We start from the raw sequence: 21,222 nt of genomic DNA, 5'->3' as shown, positions 1-21,222 counted from the left end.
CTGGGAAATCGCGCATCACACATAGTAGAATCACCAGCCATGAGTAGTAGAGCGACTTCCTTGCCTGGTCTCCTCCGACCGAAATTTGCCGCAGTGAAACCACTACCGAGGTTATTTTGGAGCATAGTAAACAAAGTAATATCCGACTGATACAGGCACACAGCATGGCCAGACAGCATCCGTTAGAGAAGTCTCTAGTGTCAAACCCATGACTTCAAGCTATGAGGTCGCGGTCACTACCATTCATGGAAGCAACCTCAGAATATCCCACTAGAGCCTACTCGGCAGTGTTCGTGCCAACGATTATGATTCGCAATAGTAGATGTGTATCTGGTAGAGCCCAATCCCTCTTGTCCCTCGACGATGAGTAAGTAGCTTCATTCAGATACCACACCACCAAAGCCCTATTAGGGCGAGCTGTGATTGGGAGCTCCTCCGATTCAAGTTGGACTAGTTGGCCTTTAGCTTCGGGGACGCGGTGAGTGCCCACAAGGCGATGCTGCCGTAATATGCCCCTGTCATGTATGGAAGCTCTTTCCTGAAGTCAAGTTTTTGGTTGACCTTGCTGCTGATCACACTGTTGAACGTCGCATCCCTGCCAACGCGCCCTCAAGATTGGTTACGAGTCTGATTGCACAATTAGCTTGAATTAGGCAAAGACCCAAGTTGCCCTCTTAAGAGCACTGCTCGGACCATTCGAGCTCCCTGCTGGCCTCTTTTCTATTTGTCTGATACGGTTTCCCGCTCACAAACGCTGAGATAGTTAAGAGCGTGAGCAGGTGTAGCCCCAGCGAGAAGAGAATATAAAAAAAAATCAGCCGTTGGAGAAATCTCAAAGGAGAGAGATTCATACTTCATGGAAATTGCACGCTCGTACATCGAGGCTCGCTTGTGAGATGAACTCATCGCGAAGAAGCCTAGGGAGACGCGTTTGGGAAATGACGTCACGCGAAGTTAGCTGCGGCAAGTAGTCAGCGACGCGTCGGACCATTTAAGAACAGCGACCCAAGTCTGCTTCCGTCGGCGTATGCCGTCTTGAACATTCACAAAGCACTGTAAAGGTTGGCACTTTCTTTGTGTTTGAAGTTGCTTCATAATTCGGCCCATCAGAAAGCCCGCACAGCCACGTGCACAAGATGTCGCGATTTGATCGCATCATTGGAATTGGCTCCTCAGATCTCCATGTGTAGAGTCAAGTTTCAATCAACTTGATCTTCTCGGGGTGTGTATTATTGGGTATCACCCCTTCAAACCGACAATCAATCGTACCGCAGACGCGTCATAAGTGGCCATGCCGACAGCGAGATGGCCACCACAGGCCTATAAGTAGTACTCTTGAATAGCTCTGCCTCTAGATAAATGTGAGGCCCGCATGGAACAGGCTTAGCTCACAGCGTGACAAGAGCACGTCCCTTCAGCACATTTACAGATGACCAAGGCGGAAGGCGCTGATGCAAAGTAGCCTTGTCTAATGACAATGGAGATCCGCCATCGGAATGCATAATGCGGATCCAACAGTAGGACTTGTCATAAACTGTCCATTTTGTGTGGGTGCTGACTTGGGTGAGGTGAGACAGGGAGCCAGGCTAGCCGTCCACTGTTAACCTCCAGAGCCTGACTGCAGCAGGCTTCGCGTCTAATGCCGCTTAAAACCAAGCTCTTGACAAGAGACGACGGCATTACCAATGAGCGGGGGTCAGGTAATAAATCTTTCGATCGACGTGAGAGGTTTGCTGGAACGATAGTCAGCCATACGAATGTAAATGCGGGGGCGGCCGCGATATAAAGCCACCTGTTGGTTAATGTGGGCAATGCGCTTCTTGTAGTAGATTCGTAGTGCGATTGGGCTTAGTGCTCGGAGCAGGCGTCGAAGGGTATGTTCAGCTGATACGCGCATGGAGTGGGTAGGTGAGGAGCGCGTCGGTAACCAGTCGCACTATAGGCAGTGTTAGCATCCAGTGAAGAGGAATAAGGATAGGTCAGCATGAAAGGGGATACTCTTGTCAATGCCGAAAGTAGCTGATGCATGTGAAAATAGACGTAAGCGCAACCCTTGCCAGCCAAGAAGTGGTTCAACATGGCTGCATAACTAGCCGTAGTCCTCATCGCTCCGAAATGACCGATAATCCATAGCTTGAGATATGAAGGTTAGTTCTCGTGACTGCGGGCGCTATGCCCATTGAGTGTGCGAAGCTCGCTCTTGTTAGTTGAACGCTTCCCCAGTGTACATAAAAAAGATCGATGATTTAGAGCTGACACTGAATTTGCTTGGCGAAACTGGCCAACCCATTGCCTGCTGAAGCCAATAAAGTTGACGAGGGGCTATTTTCATCATTCAATCACATGGAGCTCGATGGTATCGGCAAGGGCTGATTGCAGGCAGATGAATGTTTATTCATCCTGGGAGAGCCGGATCAGATGGAGTGTGGGCGGATGATGTTGAAACCATCGATATAGCCTTGCAGTGCCCCTGGGCTTGTGTTTCATTTTAGTGGCACGCGCCATGTATGGCATACACACTGGCTCGCTGCCGGTGTATCGACAGGCTCTGTGAAGGGTCAATGATCTGTCATGAGCGAATTGATTGAAAAGTGCCATCACTCACCCACGTTCTATACCGTGAAGGTTTGAAGCATCGAGGCGTGGATTAATTTGGACAATGTAGCGCAAAGAGCCCCATGGAAAAGAGCGAGATCAGCCGATATGAGATACGTACCTAATGGCATCACATCCTCATCGCTGATTTGATTGACGAGCTGTTCCTTCTTGACAGTATCTGTCGGCGTGGCGACCGAAGGCACAAGGCTAGAGACGCTTCGATTCAGGGAGCGTCTCTTGTATTCGAGGTGGAATCCCCCTTGCCTTGAGTACATGATGGGTGCTCTGTCCGACAACTTGTCCCTTGCTACCGAGTCAAAGATCGAGAGGGTAGAAAGCTTCATAAGCCATTCAGCATCCGGGATAGCCCACGCCAGGACTTGGGCAGGGGGCCGTGAATATGTCTGCCATAGAAAGGAAGTTAGCTCTATGTACATAGACTCAATCAAAGATCAGGGGATACGGATCACACTCAGCGTTCCCCGGTATTCGTGATATATTAATCCATTCACCTTTCTGTAGAAGGTTCCTGTGATAGAAGTTCGTTTGGTCAGCGACTGACCTCATGGAGTTGTTATTGGGCTTACCGTATAAAAAGGCTCTACCGTAATATATGGGGTAGAGAGGCTGTCATGATTGTCATCGAATGTGTTCAGATCTGACTGTACACAGACCTTTCGAGAAGCTCTACTATGAGATCGTTAGATAGGACATAGTACAGATTCCATGGATCAAACCAATTTGACACCTCACCTTTGTACATGTCTTGCTGCCCCGGTGGACAGATTGGAAGCCTAGTGGAATCCGAGGAATAAACGGCGTTAGTGTAAGCTTTAATTAAGGAAGGGTGGTACTCACGTATTGAACTTCTCGTATATCAGTCCTAGAGAAAGCGTGTTATCAGTGATAGATAGATAGTCTTGAGCTGATGACTGGGTACACTCACAAGTAGTAGACAAAAGGAGATGATCAAAGTCAATCTTCGCAAATGAGATGTGCGAGGAGACATGCAAGAGGAAAGTCAAGCAAGACGGATGGGGGCATATTTATACCTCCCAGGGCGGAGTTCCTCGTCTTTCGCTTAGTTCTGCAGCGCTCCAGTCAGGACTCAAGAGTGGCAGATTGTGAGGCTTGCTAGTTCTTTCTATCCAAGAGCGAACATAGCATTCCAGCGAGCAGTTTTCTGCGCTCAATCAACATGGCTACTCACCATTGGTGAGCAAACAGGAGCAGCAAAGACCGAATGACAAGTAGTTGGCAAGGATTCAAGATACAGATAGAATGCGGCCAGGAAATGCCACCAAGAAAGTGGAGGAGTGGCTAATTGAGAAACCGGAGTTTATTCACCAGCTGATTCAGTTGAATCAACAGTGATGAGCAAACATGAAGCGCCCCAAGAATATGCGGAATGACAAACAGTTGTTCTGAGGAAACGTTGAGGTAGAGTTCTAGTCCGGGTAAGGCTGATTGGGGATGTAGAAAACGAGGTCGTAAACTTTATTAACTCGCGAATCAGTTGACTCAACGGGGATGAGAAAACAGGAGCTTGATCAACAATATTTGGAATGGCAGATGCCTGTTGAAAAGTGAAAGTTGAGGCGAGCGCTGAAAAGGCCTCCTTTTGATTACTGACTTGACTACTGTCCTGGCTTTCTCTGACCCATTAACTAGCGGAAAAATAAATACCTGCAAACAAAATGCATTTGCTCGCCCCGCTTCTACCACCTTTGTATGAGCGGACGAGGTGTGAACACAACACAGGATACACGCCCAGGAGGAAATGTAGAAGTTGCCATCCCCCCTCAAGCAGAATGCGAACCTTGGGCAGCCCAAATTGGCAAGACCATAACAGTGCATGGTCGTCAAGTTGAGCCAACACCGGGTACCTTGGATCCACACCGGTGCGGCCCGTGGGTCGAGGTGGGGTCACCATATCCACTCTGGTGCCTCAACGTTGAGTGAACGACAGTGAATGATCAGCGAGGAAGCTGGAAGCCCTCAGAGAATGATGGTGAATGAGAGATTGCTCAATTTTGTGCGACCCCCGAAAAATCTCTACGGCGTCCAAGGAATCGCTTTCCATTACATTTCGGCCGTTCCAGCAAAAAGGACCGCTCCTCAAGTAGCGGGTGCCGGGCATACACTACTCTACGAAAACCACAAAAGTGCGTCCTTCAAAAATATGAGAATTGGAGACACTTATTCACTAAGTTGATATGCCATGGCTTTATGATAGTAATGCCATAATCAGAGTATATTGACAATCACCAAGAACTCAGAGCTCTCTGCAGCCTCTCCGCTGCCAATCTTGGTCACATAATATCAGCCCTTAAATAGAATACGTAGACACATGGAACTCTGCACAAGTCCAGTAATGGATGTATGGAGGAATACCCCTGAATAGCAATCATGTAGACATGCCTTCTCTCAATGTGCAGCAAAGACAAAACCTGTCAAGCCGTGTACCTCAGTACTTCACAATAAGCCGCCAGAACTTGGGCATAGTCAAGCGGAGGTGGCATGGAAGCCGCACGCAATTCGACGGGCCTTTTCAAAATAGACCGATGGCCCGCCCACCGTCCTCCACCATGGCAGTTTCACACGCGCAGCATAATGCTGAGGACCTTCATTCTGACTCACTTCTCTGAGGTCACCGTAACACTATTGTGAACCATGGGCGAGCCAGCTCTTTGCCCTTCGATTGCAACTGCGCCAATTTTCTGATTCGACCCGCACTTTCTGTGAGTCAGGAATACTACACACCCAGGTGGAATGAACGGTCGTGGTGCTGTCTGGCGCAACATGATTGGCGATCCAGTCGCCAGCAGCGTCCAACTCATGGGTCAAGGCCGGTGAAGACATTGCATCGACGTCCCCGGTGAGAGATTTGCACTGCTGGTATCTGCGAGAAAGCGTAGCTGAAGTCTATAAAAGCAGGCTCCTCCCCCCGATCTATTTCTCTTTCTTCACACATCGCGGCCGCGGTGTGTCGCCTCGGACCTTCGGGCCTGAGGCTTCCGTGACGACGGCTGTTGCTGATCCAAGCCCAGTGACATAAGAACAGTGCTTCGCAGGGGGGCGCTGCGTTACCAAGTGAACTCCGCAGGGGGACGCTGTGATGACAATTGAGACCCGCAGGAGACCGCTGCGTCAACAAGTTCTCTGCAGGAGACCGCTGCATTACCAAGTTCTCCGCAGGAGACCGCTGCGTCAAATAAGTTCTCCGCAAGGAAAAATGCGTTACCAAGAGGATCCGCAGGAGACAGCTGCGAAACCAAGCGACTCCGCAGGAGACAGCTGCGAAATCAAGCGACTCCGCAGGAGACAGCTGCGAAATCAAGCGCCTCCGCAGGAGACAGCTGCGAAATCAAGCGCCTCCGCAGGAGACAGCTGCGAAACCAAGCGACTCCGCAGGAGACAGCTGCGAAATCAAGCGACTCCGCAGGAGACAGCTGCGAAACCAAGCGACTCCGCAGGAGACAGCTGCGAAATCAAGCGACTCCGCAGGAGACAGCTGCGAAATCAAGCGACTCCGCAGGAGACAGCTGCGAAATCAAGCGCCTCCGCAGGAGACAGCTGCGAAATCAAGCGCCTCCGCAGGAGACAGCTGCGAAACCAAGCGACTCCGCAGGAGACAGCTGCGAAATCAAGCGACTCCGCAGGAGACAGCTGCGAAACCAAGCGACTCCGCAGGAGACAGCTGCGAAATCAAGCGACTCCGCAGGAGACAGCTGCGAAATCAAGCGACTCCGCAGGAGACAGCTGCGAAATCAAGCGCCTCCGCAGGAGACAGCTGCGAAATCAAGCGCCTCCGCAGGAGACAGCTGCGAAATCAAGCGCCTCCGCAGGAGACAGCTGCGAAATCAAGCGCCTCCGCAGGAGACAGCTGCGAAATCAAGCGACTCCGCAGGGACATCTGCGAAATCAAGGCCCCCTGGCAATGTGCAAGCACCTCTGCGTGGTGCTAGGGACCAGTATTCATCTCACCTGGGGACTGCAACTCCCATGGGGACTGAAGAAGCCAAGACTTGCACAGTAGATAGACTAAATCATGAGCCATGGCAGCCCACTGGGAAATGCAATCATCACATTATCAGTTCAGTCGATTCAAAGCTCTCTCGTAGGCCATACCTAGAGTCGTATTTAGTAAAACCGCTTTACGCAATAGGTACCTCGACATGCCCACTGATGAGCCAATTCAAAGCGACCATCTCGAACTGCACGAGACATATGTTAAAAGTAGGCAGTTTGTCTGAATGATCCCTCATTCGCGAACCCAATGCCAGGACCCCGTCCAGGCAGGATTTTCGTGACGCTGACCAATAAGGTGACCTGAGCCGTCAAAGATCGTTCGGCCTGGAAAGTGGGATATGGTGCTGAGAGCGACTTTGAGGTGATGCGATCCTTGATGGGAGTGATTCTTGATGGGAGTGATTCTTGATGGGAGTGATTCTTGATGGGTGCGTGCTCACGTTGACTCGTCGGGCTACAAACATCAGGTGAAGCGGTGAAGGGCAGGCAGTATTTGGCTTCACACTGGCTGGTCTGCCCTCGACCCAACTTCACGCGTCCATTCACCATTGTCTGGGCTGCCCCAAGTATACTGTACGTCCTTGCCTAGAATTTTCGTAGATCTAAGTTTCCTTTTTCCTGACTCCTTCATATCAAGTAAAATCTACACCTCCTAATCTCTTGAGACCAACGATCCCTACCTCATAATGGCACAATTGTGTTTTCTTCCGCGAGGTTGGGAAGCGGAGCATGTATGTTTGGGTACGTCGAATTGATACCATTTGTTGAACCTATGTTGCCCTTTTCACGGTCTCCCTCCAACGCAAATCGGATCAAGTGCACCTATCAAAAACTATTCTTTAATGCCCCCGGCGGATATGGTGGTTGAAACCGAGGCCTTTTTATAGTTTTATTACCGATGAGATTGACTAAATAGTAAAAAAACAACGAAAAACCTCTAAACCCACATTGAACTTGTAGGCAGAGCCCATCATGATACTGCCATCATTTTTTGCATAGGGGAAACAAAGTCTGAAATCTTCATTGTTCACGAAGACTACTGGAAAGAGGTGAAGCAGGATCAGGCTCATTTCTAACATGCTTGTGTTAGATACGTAAGTGCATCAAAAAAATTGTTGCTACACGTCACTGCAGAATTCTCGTCGCAAGAAATTCTTTTTTCACTGTTAGTCTTACCATTGATATACGCTGATGGTCACAGCGTTAGTTAGTTGTAAGGGTCAATGTGGCAAGTTCGCTACTGTACAACGCCCAGAAGAAATTCTCAAAAACGCAACACGATTCTCATTTTGAGAGTTTTTTCGCCACCTCAGTTGAAATATCAAAGCAAGGTAAAGTCGCGTGTACATGTACTTGAGACTGCCCAAAATGCAACAAAAAAGAGAACGAAAATTTCGGTTGAGCCTTACATAGTTTAGCTACATTTCTGATGTTCTTTTTTTCTCTCTTAGTTCTTTCTTTCGAAATGAGCTGACTTTTTCTTGAAGCTGAGGTGGAACACTCAAGTATGTGGTGGAATTGTACTCAATAATTGCAAGCGCACCAGATGACGTGGCTAGCTGCATCTAGCATTTGCAGACCGTATGGTTTTGCATGAATCATAATAGCATGATAGGTAGCCTTACCCTGAGATTGGCGCAGCCTGATGCATACAAATACTGTGCCGGTTCCTTTGGCCAACGGGTGAGAGCACACGGCCTTTTGATCGTCATCTCCGCTGCAGTATCCCCAAAGGCCAACGCGATAATAGTCTGGCAGATGTAACTTGATCTCGCTAGCAATGTTCTCTGCCGCACCCGCGACTTCCTGGGGCGTGTTTTCCACCGTGCTTGCTATGCCCGAGGTGGCTGATCCAATCTCTGTTGGTATTTCCTTGGGACTAACGCCGATTGGGAGGGCGCGAGGAAGAAGCTGCGAGAATCCCTGACCAATGGAGCTCCCCCGTATTTCTGGAAAGCCCTTCAGGTTGACCTACGCGATATTAGCTGAGTATGCGAATTATTCCTAGGCACGCTTACTTCCATCAGGTAGAGGTGTTCGGATGTAGATGACGAAGTGCACCCGGCAAAGAAAATGCTCCAGCAGATCACAGCCACAACGGAAGCCAATATGGTAAACCAAGCAGCAGATCTGTCGGTACTGATTCTCCTTGGGACCTTCATTTCATAGGTCTTTGATTCTTTGCACAAATTGAGAGGGGATGGGCGACACAACCCGAGCCTATCATTCTACTTCGACCTATCCGCGATTCTACGATCAGCCTCCCCACTCGTCGACCATATACTACGCGATAAAGGGGATCACGGTATTAGTGGCTATGCAAGGCTTTCTCATGGCATCACCTGCATGTGCATCCTGGGGCTCATAGTGACCGTTTTAGCAATAGTGCTTGGCGTATGGAGGGAGTTTTACGGTGGACACAAGAAGCTACTCACAGCGTTCCATATGGTGAGTTATGAAACTCTAATTCATTTGAAACCTACTGACTTCTCAGTGCTCGTTGGCTCTAGTCACGGCGGCTACCATCGGCGTGACCACAATGTATGGCATTCTCAGTCATACTATCAACAATTTTCTCGGTGACCTCGGTGGCCAAGCGCGGGTGGGGGGATCCATGCTCGCCCTTCTTTGGATGGCGACGTTTTTCTCTCTGGGAGCCTTTTCGGTTTGTTTCGTCCGGTTCTTTCGGCGCGACTTTTAAATAATGCAAGATGCGGACTAAGGGGGAAGGGAAGTGATTCTGCGCTCCTAGCGAGACCTTGATGGATTTGAAAGCCCTCTTTCACTGTATAGCGTCTTGCTACAGTTCATCGACGCCCATTCCGCCGAAGTAACAGGGGAGTGTATGGGAATGAGACCTAAAAGCTTTTTGGATTTCATACGTTTATTATTTCATTTGGAGGATATACTGCTTGGTCAGATTTATCACTGTAGTAGCGTGTTAGGGTTGGTAAGCTGCTGAAATTTGATCGTTGTTGGCCAAGAGTCAGGATTATACCAGCATCTTAAAACATACGCGACTGTCCAGTGGTCACTTCTAATTCAAATTATTTCCTTGTGCTGTTCTCTTTGAATGTGATGTAAATTGCTAATTTAGACGAAGGGAACACCAGTCTGTTGGGCTATGACTGCATTCTCGGTATCGCAAGACTGTCGTTCCTCGTAGCAGCCCGACCATGACAGCGTAGCCATTGATGGCGGAGAGAAATCACTCAACACAATTGCCGCAGCAAAATCGATAGACGGAGCAGCTGATCTTGTCTTTCGAGCAAACTGCCGCGCGTCGATAGCAATTGCAGGTTTTGACGATTTGACACGGTTTCCAACTATATTCAAAGACCTCCAAAGGCCGCTTCATTCTTGCTGGCTAGCTCATGAAACAGAGGTGGTGTCCTGCTTCCTTGAAGCCGGAACGATCTCTTTCAGGGTCTGCCGGAACTCAAGAACGAACTTATCTTCTATGGCTTGGAATACACCTCCAAGAGCTCTGCGCAGGGAAGCTTGCTGTAATATTTCAGCTTGAAGGGTTTTGCGATTGGGGGCTCGCCGGCTTCCTTTCGTCTGCAACACCGGGGTTGGCGAGTGGTCTATTTGCGCTCGGTGCGTCTGCGGCAGGATATAGTCTAGGAGAATCCAGAATTCATAGAGTTTTTTGGCCTCGCAACTCCCACTCAATAACCACACCAGTCCAATCGCGTTATTTACCATTTTTAAAAGAGAGTTGTGGTTCTGAGAGATACGGTGCACCGCAGCATGGCGAATGGCACAAATTGGCTCGTGCCAGTTCGGCGGAGGCTTTTGTTTCTGTGGAAATGCAGACAGCGGAAGCTTTCGAAAATGTCTCTTCAAAAATGGAAATAGCTTGTGCAATTCCAGCTCCTCTGCACAGGACCATCCATTCGCCTCAGCCTCCTTTGGTAGCCACTGCTGTACGAAGCGAAAAGCTTCGGCTTCCAAATACCGCTGGAGGGCGAGGAGAACAAGATGTTGAACACGAAACGGGACGTATGCGATGGGTAAGTCGACCAGAGCGTATATATCATGCATGACCTCTGGGCAAGAAGTGCTGTTAGCATGAGAAGTAGAATAATATGTAGGAGTAGAATGATGTCGCACCAAAGGTCTTCTTTGTGCGTAGGCAATCGAGGGACTTTTGCATCTGGCAGGAGCTTGAAGCTCGAGTGGTCAGTCTCGACCTTCTATCGGATAGAATCACTTACCTGCTCTCGGTTTGGCATGGAATGAAACCGATGAGAGGCGATTTCTCTTCTGCCTGGTCATTTTTTGGAGTTGCATGGTTGTCATGCCGCTGGTATCGTCTGATCCGCTTCCGGCTTTTGCCCATATTGGACAACGCGATGGCTTGTCATACAAAGTAAGCAATTTGGGATATTGATCAAGCGTTGGTTGCTGCGCTCAGTCTGAGTGAAAAGCGCACATTTTCAGCGGAGACAATGCCACACTTGACAAGAGCTAGGATATTCTTTGACTAGACTTTATGTGCTGAAAGCGAGTTTGAAAATTCGCACGACTGCAGCTGGCGGCGTGACCTCGCGTTACACCTGAATGCAAGCTTTGGGACACTAATTTCCAATTTGGTCTGTCCAGACTTTGTGGTACACAAAAGGTGAAAGAACAGTTGAGCATGTTGACCGAACGGTCGACAAACAAGGTCGACGGCCATCTTGACTGGTAAGGTGACTGTTGAATCAACACGTTGATAATGGATGGTTTTCATCAAAACGCATGAGGATATCTTCCGTTACAGTACTGCAACAGCAATCTGGAGTCTCTTTATGATGCCGAGTTTGAGTACATACTTGTTTGAAGTCTCATTGAATGACTACAAAATCGCTGATTCAAGTTGACCTCCAACTTGTAAATCTTCTTGCGGTGAGATATCTTGAGGTCGGTATTTTATTTCATAATTGAGAATATGTCTCATTGCAAAGTCCCTGACTGGGGTTTATTGAAGACGCAACACAATCTCGAGCTCCAAAAGAAAACGCAGCACTCTAATTCGCAAGGGGAAAGCGAGATGTCTCTTTAACGATAGTTTGTGATCGAGTTGTGCACAAAAAAGGCAGGATCTAAAAGCATCCGACCACTCGCGTGATCAGTACACGGGCTGCATACCTGGTTGTGAAACGGGAGAGCCCTCGCGAGCGGTCGCACCAGCATTCGGATTGATGGCAAGCGGATTCCCACTGCAGTCAGGCGAAGTATGTCGAATATCTGTGCCTGCAAGCGGTGAAGATTCTCCAGGAAAGTCTCGACTCGCGGTAAGAGAAAGATATCCTGCGCAATCATCTCTCCGGTGCACGGATCCAGTCGTAGAAGACGAAACTCGAGGACATGTGCCATCTGAAGGTCGCTCATGGGTAGCATCAAATGAAACATCTCATCAATGGATGCTGCAATCGAGAGGGGATTGGGGCCCGGCCACCCAAAAAGAAAGAAGCCGAGGAGTCAGAATAAAGCAAACAATCGGTCGTGGAGGAGTGGCAATTTGTCGCCTCTGAGGGTTCCTCGGTAAGCAGCTCGCCATCAGACTCAACGTCAGGTGGGCCAGCTGACACGGTGCATATTCCCCTCGAGATCTCGTCGAGGTCCAAGTCCAGATCAATTTCATCACGGCAAGGCTGACTGACGTTGAATGTCAGGCGACGCAAGTTGATCATGTCTGAACAACTCATTCTTGTAAAATCCTTACAGGAAAAGGGATAGCGACCGAAATATATGAATGAATTTCTCAAGGATAGGAATGAGTTGGTAAATTTGGATATCTTTCTGTCAGGACACCCTCTCCTTTAAATAATTCGCTTGGCAGGCGGACGAACCCCATGGCTTGGTATGGCATGGCCCTTTCTTGGCTCATCAAAATTTACAGATCTTGCCAGGTGCCCTCGGGCTCTTATTCAAAGACATCTACAGATTGAAAAGTACGGCAGGTATCCTAGCAGAGATTCTGTTTTCTTATTTGGGAAGGGCTACTTGGATAACCCGCGCGAATATATCACATACAAAAAGGTACGGACAAGCAATAAGGCTTTCTCAGCAAGGTAATCCTGCCTTGAACAGACCAGTCTTCCAAACCATTTATTCCGCCTCCATTATCACATCGTCCAGATCTCCGCACTCACATTGACGCCATATATCCATGATGCCCATGATTTGCTGTCGCGAGGACTCGAACGCACGATCGAAAGCCTCCAACTTGATCTTCAGCTCTTCCGCACGTATGCTGAGATCGTGCTTCTCTGTCTGAGTATGATCTATAGCCTCACGCAAACTATGGTTCTCCCGCACAAGCTGGACCTCCCGCATTTGCTTAGAAACACAGGATTCCCACAAGCGTCGGTATAGACCGACGAGTCGAGCCGCTTGAAAGGCTAGTTTGGGGTCACTGATCTCGAGATCAGCCAAAGTTTCTTGTATGTCTTCGAATGGCTGTTTAAGGATCGTGCGGGAGCTACCCGGAATGCTGTTGTCTGGCACCGTCTGAGACACATTAGAATCTAACGAAGAAACGATGGGGCTCAAATAGTTTTTGATGTAGAACGTACCTGCTGGTCGGGAATTTCTTTTGCAGGTTGTTCCTGCATCATAGTAGAAGACGGGCTCTCGTTGGGGTCGGTGGCATGACGAGGAGAGGCGATATTGGGAAGAGGGTCCATGGTGCGAGTTAACTTAACGAAATACTGAGTTGCAAAGGTAGATGAAATGAGAATTAAGGCGATAGATGTTCATCTTATATTTGCTTGTGCAGTGTGTTCGAACTCATACCATGGTTCAAACACAGGCTACTGCACACGAAAAATTTGAATTTAGTTGACGCAACTGTTGGTCAACTCTTCTCCCATTTGTTTACTCACCGACAACTCACCAGACCTTTCTTTTCGACAGTCATCTGAGTCAATTAGTTTAGACCGGACGTGCTGATGCAACAGACAATATGCGACACTGTCTTGGAAACTAATTTTATTGTACTCAAGTGCACATAACGAATCGTCGTGGACAATGTGAGGGGTGTTCACAGAAAAAACCTTCGACCTACGATTGAGCTACTGACTATGCGATCATTTGAATATCACAGTAAGAAACACTTTTGATTTTCTCGGTCGTTCGACCCTACGTTGGCGTGCACTCGAACATAAATGCCCCCTTTCCGCCATGATTGTTTCTCCCCACGCTCGTGAAAATGGTCAATATAAAGCTCTGGCTGATGGGAGTATCGCTGCTTCTTTCCATCGCGGTATGTTAGCCACATTCCTTCATTGTCCGAGTATTGATCCGTGACAGGCCTCTAGCCCAATCTTCTCGCCCACGGTCTCTTATTACGCAGTCAGTTTTGGGTATCTCTTCATCCACCTCATGAAACTAACTCTCTTCCTAGAATGGGATTGTGAGAGCCACGCCACTTCCAGAAAGGATCCACAAAGGGCAAAGTGAGACACCCGCACATGCACACAGTACTATGCATCGGAAAGCACGTGGACACCGGCATTGGCATTTGCGATAGGCGGTCACTTTGATATTTACTAAAAAAATGGGCTCGTCGCTAGAATGGACCTCAATTGAGCTTGTGAGTGCTTTCGACTGGCTTATTCAATGTTGTTAAGTAGACTGTCAGCAAAGTTGACGGAGGTTTGATGATTGAGGCCTCATGACAGGGTTATTGGATTAGAAAACTATGCTGTGTGAACTAGTCACACATATACTCGTCGAGGAATAGAGACTTTCCACCAAAGTAGACGATTGCTATCGTCATGATCTATCGAGAGCAGAGTAGTTGCCTAACAAGACTAGCGAGCTCTTTCCCATCATTAGCATTGCTGGCGATAAAATCGTTCTGCCTTTTGTTAGAAGACTGTCACACAGAGGAAGCTTTAATGGGAGTGCAACTACCTTCTGAAGTGCCGGAATTGACTTTGCTGACTTGGCAACAGCCAGGAATCGGCTTGCAGCACACCTGATCGGCCAATGTGCGATGCGAGTTTCTTCGCTCTCCTGATCTTTGTGCATGAGCTGCAAGGCTAGTGATGGAATCATTGACAGGTACGCCTGCTCAGCCTGATCTGGCGTGCAGTCTACACAGAGCTCTAAGCGTGCTGGAGAATGTCAGTCTGAATCACTACCAAGGGTGGTTGACGCACCGATCTTGACAGCCCCGTCCAGTCCAAGTAGAAAGTCCCCGCAACCAAGCGATTGATGAGTCCAAATGAGCGCAAATATTGCATCCCACTGATGACCTACAGGACATGGGTCAGGATACGCCGCGTAAAAAATGTTGCCTGACATACCTGAGACAATATAGCGCTCAGCTCCTTTTCATTCAGATGAACCCGGGGACTTTCTGAAATAATTCCTAGAGTGAAGGGCAGGTCATCAAGCAGGAAGAACCTAGAATCCCCGTAGAGATAGCATTCATGGAGTCTCAGTACATTGGTATGCTCTAGGTGACCGAATCGGTCGATCAAACGGCGAGCGTCCTGCCTCTGATACTTTCGAATGGCCACAATGCGGGATCGGTGTGTGCGTCGGCTAGCAAAGATGACTTCGCCGGCAAGATCCGCGTGAAAGATTTCTTGATAGGTGTCCCATGGACGTTCGTGCCGTACAAGAAATGCGGAGTTCAGATCAGCGATGGCTAGGAGACGGGGAAGGCAAAGAGTCTTCGGCGCGCCTGTAACGACTTTTGATGTATAGTGACGACCATTACTGCCTTCCATGTCGGATACCAGGAATACTCTCTTGAACCCTAATCACATGACACGCTAACCCAAATATGATCATCCCTGTATTTAAAACCGTGAATGGGAATTGTATGATGGAGGCTAAGAAGTACCAAACAGTTACATTACGGCGTATGCTATTTGATCACACTTCCATGACTTCGGTAAATTGGTTCATAGAAAGAGATAACCCAACCACTGTCCACTAGTAAAGGGATCAAGTCTCGACACTCCTACTATGATTCATAGCAGGAACGGAATATTGTAAGGCAGAGTCCCAAAACAAGGTATTCGGGATTCGCTGTATTTGCGTTGGCTAGCCACTACACTCATTAGCTTGCCTGGTATTAAACAACGGAGGAAGAAGCGAGGCCTCAAGGACATTTTGGGATATTCATAATTACCTTCCGTATAAACCGCACAAAGGGGTTTCCTAGGCTATTTGCCGAGTCACTCCATACTTTGACAGTAAATTCTTCATTTGCTGGTCGTCTCCGACAGCTGACCAAATGGATGTGGGGCCAGTCAAAGGGATGTTAATTCTCGGTTGATGGGAAAGAAGTAGTACTACAACTTCTTTATGTCTGTTCATGACAGCTTCATAGATTGGCGAAAGTTGATTTGGTTTCCAGACGTCGGGGTTGGCCTTATATTCGAGAAGAATCCTAACAGCTTCCGTATGTCCTCCTACTGCCGCCCGGAATAGGGCAGTCCGCCCAAAACGATCTTGCCGATCAATAACCACTCCAGCAGCACATAATTCCCGCACGCAGTCGGCATATCCGTAGTTTGCAACATGCCAAAGTGGAGTTTTCCCAGTGGAGTCTGGCACATCATGTTGTTTATTGAGTATCAGGCCACCGATAGCATCGTTCCAAGATTTTAAATCGTTGTGGGTCCATGTTGATGACATGTTTGTCTAAGAAACAAAGATTTAAAGAAATTTTTTTTTTTCTTCGCTTGGATATAGGTTGGTAGAGCTTAGGAGTTGAAGAGATTGAGCCAGAAAAGAGGGGTAACTGGTTTATCTAAGGGGAAGATCTGTGACCCCAGAAAAACCTGGCTCAGTCAGCGATTAGTAGATTACGGTCCTTTTAAATTTTCAATACCTTGAATTATTAAAACGGGTAACTTACGTAATATTAAAAGTCAGGCTAGTGTAACTATCATGTGATTAGGGTTTGTAAGGGCATCTCTTTGTTTCCGACATGGAAGGCGATAGCGGTCGCCACTGTACGAGTAAAAAGGCTTGGCGAGTGAGAAGATTTTTGTGCGCGGCCGGGACGCACTATCTTTGAAAAGACTGGCGCAATTCCAAGTTCTTTCCCTTGAATGGCACGAAAATTGAAAACGAGATGCTTATCAAAAGTATCCATGTTTGAACACCGACCAACCGAACGCTTCGCAGTCAATAGTCGCCGGGGGAAAAGGGTATATAAGCGTGGCCAACATTGTCACAAAGAAGAGAGCCAGCAATTCTGACATAGTTCACAGATTCATGTCCCTAGCACGCTGTTGCTTTCATATTTTGTATACGCTATAAAAACGAGGCGAAAAGAATATGGTGCCTAGACGTGAGGATGCTCCGAGCGTCAAGGAACATCTTTGAGGTAGTAATAGAGTATGATTATGAGCCTTTGACAAAGCTTTCACTTTGATATTTCTTTACATGGCCAGAAATCGGCTGAAAAGAGGGGCAAGTTTCAAGCTTGTGGCGAGAGACCTTTGACGCCGCGTAGCTGAATCTCCCCTGCAGCTCTTGTTCGATGCGGTATCTGAGTCTTGATTCCTCCATTGTTAGAATGACTTGCTTGGAAAGATGAGTATAACTATTTGAAGGAAAGTAAGATAGCATACACAGGAAGGGTCTCATTTTGAAGAGAAGAAAGAACAGCTCCTCGGCGCACATCATCACCCTTCGAGTTTCGAGAAAAACGTGGCTAAGACAAGCTTATGCCTTCCAAGAACCCTATCGTCATACCTGCCCAATAAGCTTCTTTTCACTGACGTGGCTGCGCACTCTGCCGGGTAGAGCGACGACCACCCGTCGCTTCCCTTCCCGCCCTTCCCGTGTCCCTGACGTTTTGAAATACCGTTTCCACAGCTGCCAATCGCTTGCTGAAATCCTCCAACAAATGGTTTGTCGATTCATTCCATATACTTTGCTCATGCAGAGCACGTTCGAGGCCACTAAGAAGTTGTCAGCAGTGTTTGGGACAGTCCAGCTTCCTCACTTACTTCATCCGATTATCTAGACTTCAGTCAGGTTAGCTGTTGGTCTCAAGAAAGGAAGACGGGGACATACTCAGCTAGACACTGGATGGCAATTACACTGTCTGTTGCATCAATCGCCTCGGCATTCTGAGGTAAAGGGAAGGCTCTTGCCAACCCTTTGGTGGGGGCGGAATGTTCATTGCCCGGCGATTGCTCTCCCTCATCACTTCCGAGGTGGGACTCGCGCTCGTCTTCCTCAACTTGGAAGGAAGGATCATCTACTGTGGTGTCATCACTCAAGGCACTTCCAGAGCCATCGGAATCACAAGATGAGAGCGAGAGAGCACGCTGCAATCTCTGGCGGAGACGCTGTCGCCGGTCGGCAGTCGAGTCGTTAGAATACGCATTCATTTTTGTAGGCAGTCAAGAAACGAACCCTCCTTACTAGTTAGAAAATGCAGCCGGTAAATGATTGCTCTTTATACCAAAGAAGTGGCAACCGCATTTTGTTAAGTGAGTCACGCATGCACATAATGCCTTTGAGGGATTCTATGGGACCGTGTTCGCTCCTGCAATGGGCCGTCAGGAGATGAACTAAACTCAAACATCCAGAAAGTGTGGTCCCTGGATAATTTCTTTTGATTTGATGCTGGTGAGTCAACGAGATTGCTGAGTGCCCATGTGTGGACTCAACAGCGGCCAACTGTGGAGCCATTGCAAATCACATTGGGAACCGACATGGATGATAGACACGTCCTAATTCAGTCAACATCACTTTTAACCCGACTCATCGTCTAATTTGTTTTTGGAGGGTAAATGAGTGACTCGCTTGAGGCATGGTTCGACAAAGCTACCAATGTTGCGCCATCCCGAGTAATCCACGGGCTGTCTATGTATTGGTCTACAGTGAATCCACAATATTTATTATAAGCCTACAGGAAAATAGAAAATAGGCCGCAAAAATATTATTATTGATTTGAGCTGCGTGGTGAAGGCTAGCGAGAACAACCGCACAAGTACCAAAGTCTCAGCAAGAAAGGTGATGCCCTTTTTTAGATAGCGTGGGATAAAATAGTCGTCAACTTAACGTCAACTTTTTGGTATACCCAAGGGGCCCATTCAGGCACAGGCTTCTGAGTCGGTCTCGGAGCCCCACTTTCCTAATTTCTCAGAGCAATAAAGAATGTGAGGTTGAGCTGATTTCTGAGCCAAAGTGCAGACCAATCGAAGTCTACCCATATCGCCCCTTTGGCAGCAGTCTAGTGTCCGGTGAGTTTCAAAACTTATTTTCAGTATTTGAATCATGGATTTCTTGGCTTGGCAGGCTCCAGGGCGTGTGTTAAATATCAATCTCTCTTTACCGCTGTGGTGTTTGACGACCCATCTTCCTACCCCAAATTCCCTTCTCTCACCAGGCATTTATAATTCTCATTGTTCCTTTCACCATGACGCGAGGAAATAGCTGCAAGCAGGATCGAAATGGCCATCACTCGCAGCGAGTAAGGCCGGTGATTACTAAAGCTCGATCAGTTTCAAATGTCTCAATCCGGTCGGCGTCTCCAGTTTCGACCGTCCGGGGCGCGAAGTCTGGCATTTTGAAACGCCATCACAGTGTGAGTCGTTTTTCGGACCTGCAAGACCTGATTCATTCAATCTTGTGGCGCTCTATCACACTCTAGCCTTTTATTGACAGCACATAGGGTTTTTCCGCGAAAGACTCCCGCAAATATGGCAAAATCGACCGTCAGAAATGCTCTGATCTCCTTTCTGAGGTCCAGACTGAGATGGAGAGAGAAGCGGATGAGCAGCTAGCTAGGGCCACGGCACGTTTTCAGGCAGAAAAGGCACAGGATGTGAAAACAATGGAACAGATTATCGCCGAAAAAGACAGTGTCTCAGCTAAGAATTTACAGGCCGAGGGTGAGGTTTCTCGCCTGAAGCAAGAGCTGGAGGCACAGGCCCTGGCCACGCAAGGCCAAGTGAGCTGGAGCGAGATACAGTCAGCCTTGTACCAAGCTCATAGTCAGTTGGTATCGGCAGCTACTGGGCTTTGGAGCTCGATCGAAGCCATCCAGAATCGCCAGCTAGCAACATTCCTGCCTGGGTCAAGTGCCATGGATTGCAATTGGCTCAATCCGGGTGGAACATCCAACCTTACTGGGTCCGATACTTTCGCGTCACTCTACAACTCACAGGCTGCTCAACAAGACGAGCAGGCAATCAACTGAGACAGCCACACTCATTGATGGTGATTCCTTTGCAAGCGAGTATGCTTCTGATGCGGTCTACACTGGATTGAATTGAGATAATAATGATGAAACAGGTACTTTGAGCCTCGCCGAGCACATTACCACCATGAATTCATCCAACTCTTGACAAGGAAGATTTTATGGAGTACATATCATGGAAAGAGAATGTCATTCCTGCCTATTCGAATGTTGTTACAAATGACTTGTTCTGTCCGTATGTGCCATTCATCTTGCATGTAGTACAGTCACAAAATCAAAACCCCCAATCGCTGGGCTCCGCCAAAGTGGTAAACACACTCCCAGGTCCGGTCATTTCCTCCTATGATCAAGCCGTGTGTAGTCTGCTGGCATCAGTGTCGGATCTGTGATATGGATCAGCTTGGTAAAAATTCAAAGCAATCTCAACAGGCATCTTACTAGTGAATGATCTTTTCGACTTTGTAGTCACTGCGGTCTGATTGATGTGTGGCGGATTCCTGAGCCATTGGTTGGTTGAACGCCTCAGTCGCTTTCTCTTCTTCGAAACTTTGCAGTTTGCACACTTTGACGCCTCGGATTCATTGACAATTAGCGTTTTGCCAGCGTCGCGGCGTTTTCGAAGGATGTGGTGCTTTTTCCCTCGTAGAGACTCGACGCTTCGTCTTACATGATACTGCTGCCAATAGGCAATCGACAAAGCTTTCCAGGTCAAGTCTCGGTTAGATTCGAGCCAGGGAAGGAGGTTTTCCTCCTCCCAGGCTGACCAGCCGACTGCATTATGGGGCGTCATCATGCAACTAAGGAGTAGCGTTTATGACCGTTTGGCGGTAAGCAAGTGATTGAAATGGGGATGAAAATGTTCTTACCCAGGGGTGTTCTCATGGGTGAGCAGTTGCGGCTTTATGGAGAATCGCAATTGACAAGCAATTCATTCTTTGGTCGCACAAAAAGTACTCCTGGTGGGCGCGATGTTGCATCAAGGTCCATGGTTGACCTTTTGCAGCCTCTTGGCAGAGCTGAACAGAATCGGACGCGACCTGTTGAACAAACGAAGTGGCAATCACTCAATAGCGCCCTAAAGCGGGATCAACATTTGATCTACGCATTAGAGTTGTTACACTGAATTCTACGGAAAGAAAGGGTTGTCGATCTGTTGTTAAAAAAAACTATTGTCTATCGAGGCTGGCTTGAATTTGAAACAACAAGCATCAAAATATCCCGCGAATTAGACGGGGACCTCGCCTAAGTGGCTTTCACTAGTACGGGATCAGAGATCTGGATAGCTTAACCATTCTCCAACTTCCAGTCTAGAAGCCTTGACCGGTACATTGTGTGAAGAAAATTAACTCATTGAATGGGAAGATCCTTTGATCGGAAATACCCCCCGTAGTAGACACCTGGGAGGCAGGAATTTT

General features: G+C 48.1%; 13 protein-coding genes across 13 annotated transcripts; 2 read left to right on the top strand and 11 right to left on the bottom strand.

The window, feature by feature from the left end:
• Positions 1–2,483: 2,483 nt before the first annotated feature.
• N7478_010256 (uncharacterized protein) lies at positions 2,484–2,873 on the bottom strand (the record flags this gene model as incomplete). The annotated part of the gene is made up of 2 exons (XM_056926470.1): positions 2,484–2,548; positions 2,717–2,873. 2 exons carry the CDS (start codon positions 2,871–2,873, stop codon positions 2,484–2,486), a joined length of 222 nt encoding a protein of 73 aa, XP_056775840.1.
• Positions 2,874–5,234: 2,361 nt separating this feature from the next.
• Positions 5,235–5,460, bottom strand: N7478_010255 (uncharacterized protein; the record flags this gene model as incomplete). The annotated part of the gene is made up of 2 exons (XM_056926469.1): positions 5,235–5,333; positions 5,362–5,460. The coding sequence occupies 2 exons, from the start codon at positions 5,458–5,460 to the stop codon at positions 5,235–5,237; spliced, it is 198 nt and encodes a 65-aa protein (XP_056775839.1).
• Positions 5,461–5,833: 373 nt separating this feature from the next.
• On the top strand, positions 5,834–6,637 carry N7478_010254 (uncharacterized protein; the record flags this gene model as incomplete). Its single annotated transcript, XM_056926468.1, has 1 exon — positions 5,834–6,637. One exon carries the CDS (start codon positions 5,834–5,836, stop codon positions 6,635–6,637), a length of 804 nt encoding a protein of 267 aa, XP_056775838.1.
• A 194-nt stretch (positions 6,638–6,831) lies between these two features.
• On the bottom strand, positions 6,832–7,179 carry N7478_010253 (uncharacterized protein; the record flags this gene model as incomplete). Its single annotated transcript, XM_056926467.1, has 1 exon — positions 6,832–7,179. The coding sequence occupies one exon, from the start codon at positions 7,177–7,179 to the stop codon at positions 6,832–6,834; it is 348 nt and encodes a 115-aa protein (XP_056775837.1).
• A 975-nt stretch (positions 7,180–8,154) lies between these two features.
• N7478_010252 (uncharacterized protein) lies at positions 8,155–8,792 on the bottom strand (the record flags this gene model as incomplete). The annotated part of the gene is made up of 2 exons (XM_056926466.1): positions 8,155–8,601; positions 8,649–8,792. 2 exons carry the CDS (start codon positions 8,790–8,792, stop codon positions 8,155–8,157), a joined length of 591 nt encoding a protein of 196 aa, XP_056775836.1.
• A 1,210-nt stretch (positions 8,793–10,002) lies between these two features.
• On the bottom strand, positions 10,003–10,975 carry N7478_010251 (uncharacterized protein; the record flags this gene model as incomplete). Its single annotated transcript, XM_056926465.1, has 3 exons — positions 10,003–10,682; positions 10,747–10,799; positions 10,851–10,975. The coding sequence occupies 3 exons, from the start codon at positions 10,973–10,975 to the stop codon at positions 10,003–10,005; spliced, it is 858 nt and encodes a 285-aa protein (XP_056775835.1).
• Positions 10,976–11,746: 771 nt separating this feature from the next.
• Positions 11,747–12,311, bottom strand: N7478_010250 (uncharacterized protein; the record flags this gene model as incomplete). The annotated part of the gene is made up of 2 exons (XM_056926464.1): positions 11,747–12,030; positions 12,116–12,311. 2 exons carry the CDS (start codon positions 12,309–12,311, stop codon positions 11,747–11,749), a joined length of 480 nt encoding a protein of 159 aa, XP_056775834.1.
• A 418-nt stretch (positions 12,312–12,729) lies between these two features.
• On the bottom strand, positions 12,730–13,307 carry N7478_010249 (uncharacterized protein; the record flags this gene model as incomplete). The annotated part of the gene is made up of 2 exons (XM_056926463.1): positions 12,730–13,131; positions 13,197–13,307. 2 exons carry the CDS (start codon positions 13,305–13,307, stop codon positions 12,730–12,732), a joined length of 513 nt encoding a protein of 170 aa, XP_056775833.1.
• A 1,097-nt stretch (positions 13,308–14,404) lies between these two features.
• On the bottom strand, positions 14,405–15,362 carry N7478_010248 (uncharacterized protein; the record flags this gene model as incomplete). Its single annotated transcript, XM_056926462.1, has 4 exons — positions 14,405–14,482; positions 14,539–14,741; positions 14,787–14,874; positions 14,934–15,362. The coding sequence occupies 4 exons, from the start codon at positions 15,360–15,362 to the stop codon at positions 14,405–14,407; spliced, it is 798 nt and encodes a 265-aa protein (XP_056775832.1).
• Positions 15,363–15,798: 436 nt separating this feature from the next.
• On the bottom strand, positions 15,799–16,278 carry N7478_010247 (ankyrin repeat domain-containing protein; the record flags this gene model as incomplete). The annotated part of the gene is made up of 1 exon (XM_056926461.1): positions 15,799–16,278. The coding sequence occupies one exon, from the start codon at positions 16,276–16,278 to the stop codon at positions 15,799–15,801; it is 480 nt and encodes a 159-aa protein (XP_056775831.1).
• A 1,087-nt stretch (positions 16,279–17,365) lies between these two features.
• Positions 17,366–17,990, bottom strand: N7478_010246 (uncharacterized protein; the record flags this gene model as incomplete). Its single annotated transcript, XM_056926460.1, has 2 exons — positions 17,366–17,555; positions 17,671–17,990. The coding sequence occupies 2 exons, from the start codon at positions 17,988–17,990 to the stop codon at positions 17,366–17,368; spliced, it is 510 nt and encodes a 169-aa protein (XP_056775830.1).
• Positions 17,991–19,024: 1,034 nt separating this feature from the next.
• On the top strand, positions 19,025–19,807 carry N7478_010245 (uncharacterized protein; the record flags this gene model as incomplete). Its single annotated transcript, XM_056926459.1, has 2 exons — positions 19,025–19,192; positions 19,280–19,807. 2 exons carry the CDS (start codon positions 19,025–19,027, stop codon positions 19,805–19,807), a joined length of 696 nt encoding a protein of 231 aa, XP_056775829.1.
• Positions 19,808–20,244: 437 nt separating this feature from the next.
• On the bottom strand, positions 20,245–20,597 carry N7478_010244 (uncharacterized protein; the record flags this gene model as incomplete). Its single annotated transcript, XM_056926458.1, is given in 2 exon segments — positions 20,245–20,353; positions 20,371–20,597. 2 exon segments carry the CDS (start codon positions 20,595–20,597, stop codon positions 20,245–20,247), a joined length of 336 nt encoding a protein of 111 aa, XP_056775828.1.
• Positions 20,598–21,222: the final 625 nt, after the last annotated feature.

This window comes from Penicillium angulare, assembly GCF_028827245.1.
Source record: "Penicillium angulare strain IBT 27051 chromosome Unknown utg000007l_segment0_segment0, whole genome shotgun sequence".
NCBI classification, from domain to species: Eukaryota; Fungi; Ascomycota; class Eurotiomycetes; order Eurotiales; family Aspergillaceae; genus Penicillium; species Penicillium angulare.
The sequence above is the reverse complement of the archived record's forward strand: the minus strand, read 5'-3'. Positions and strand labels throughout refer to the sequence as shown.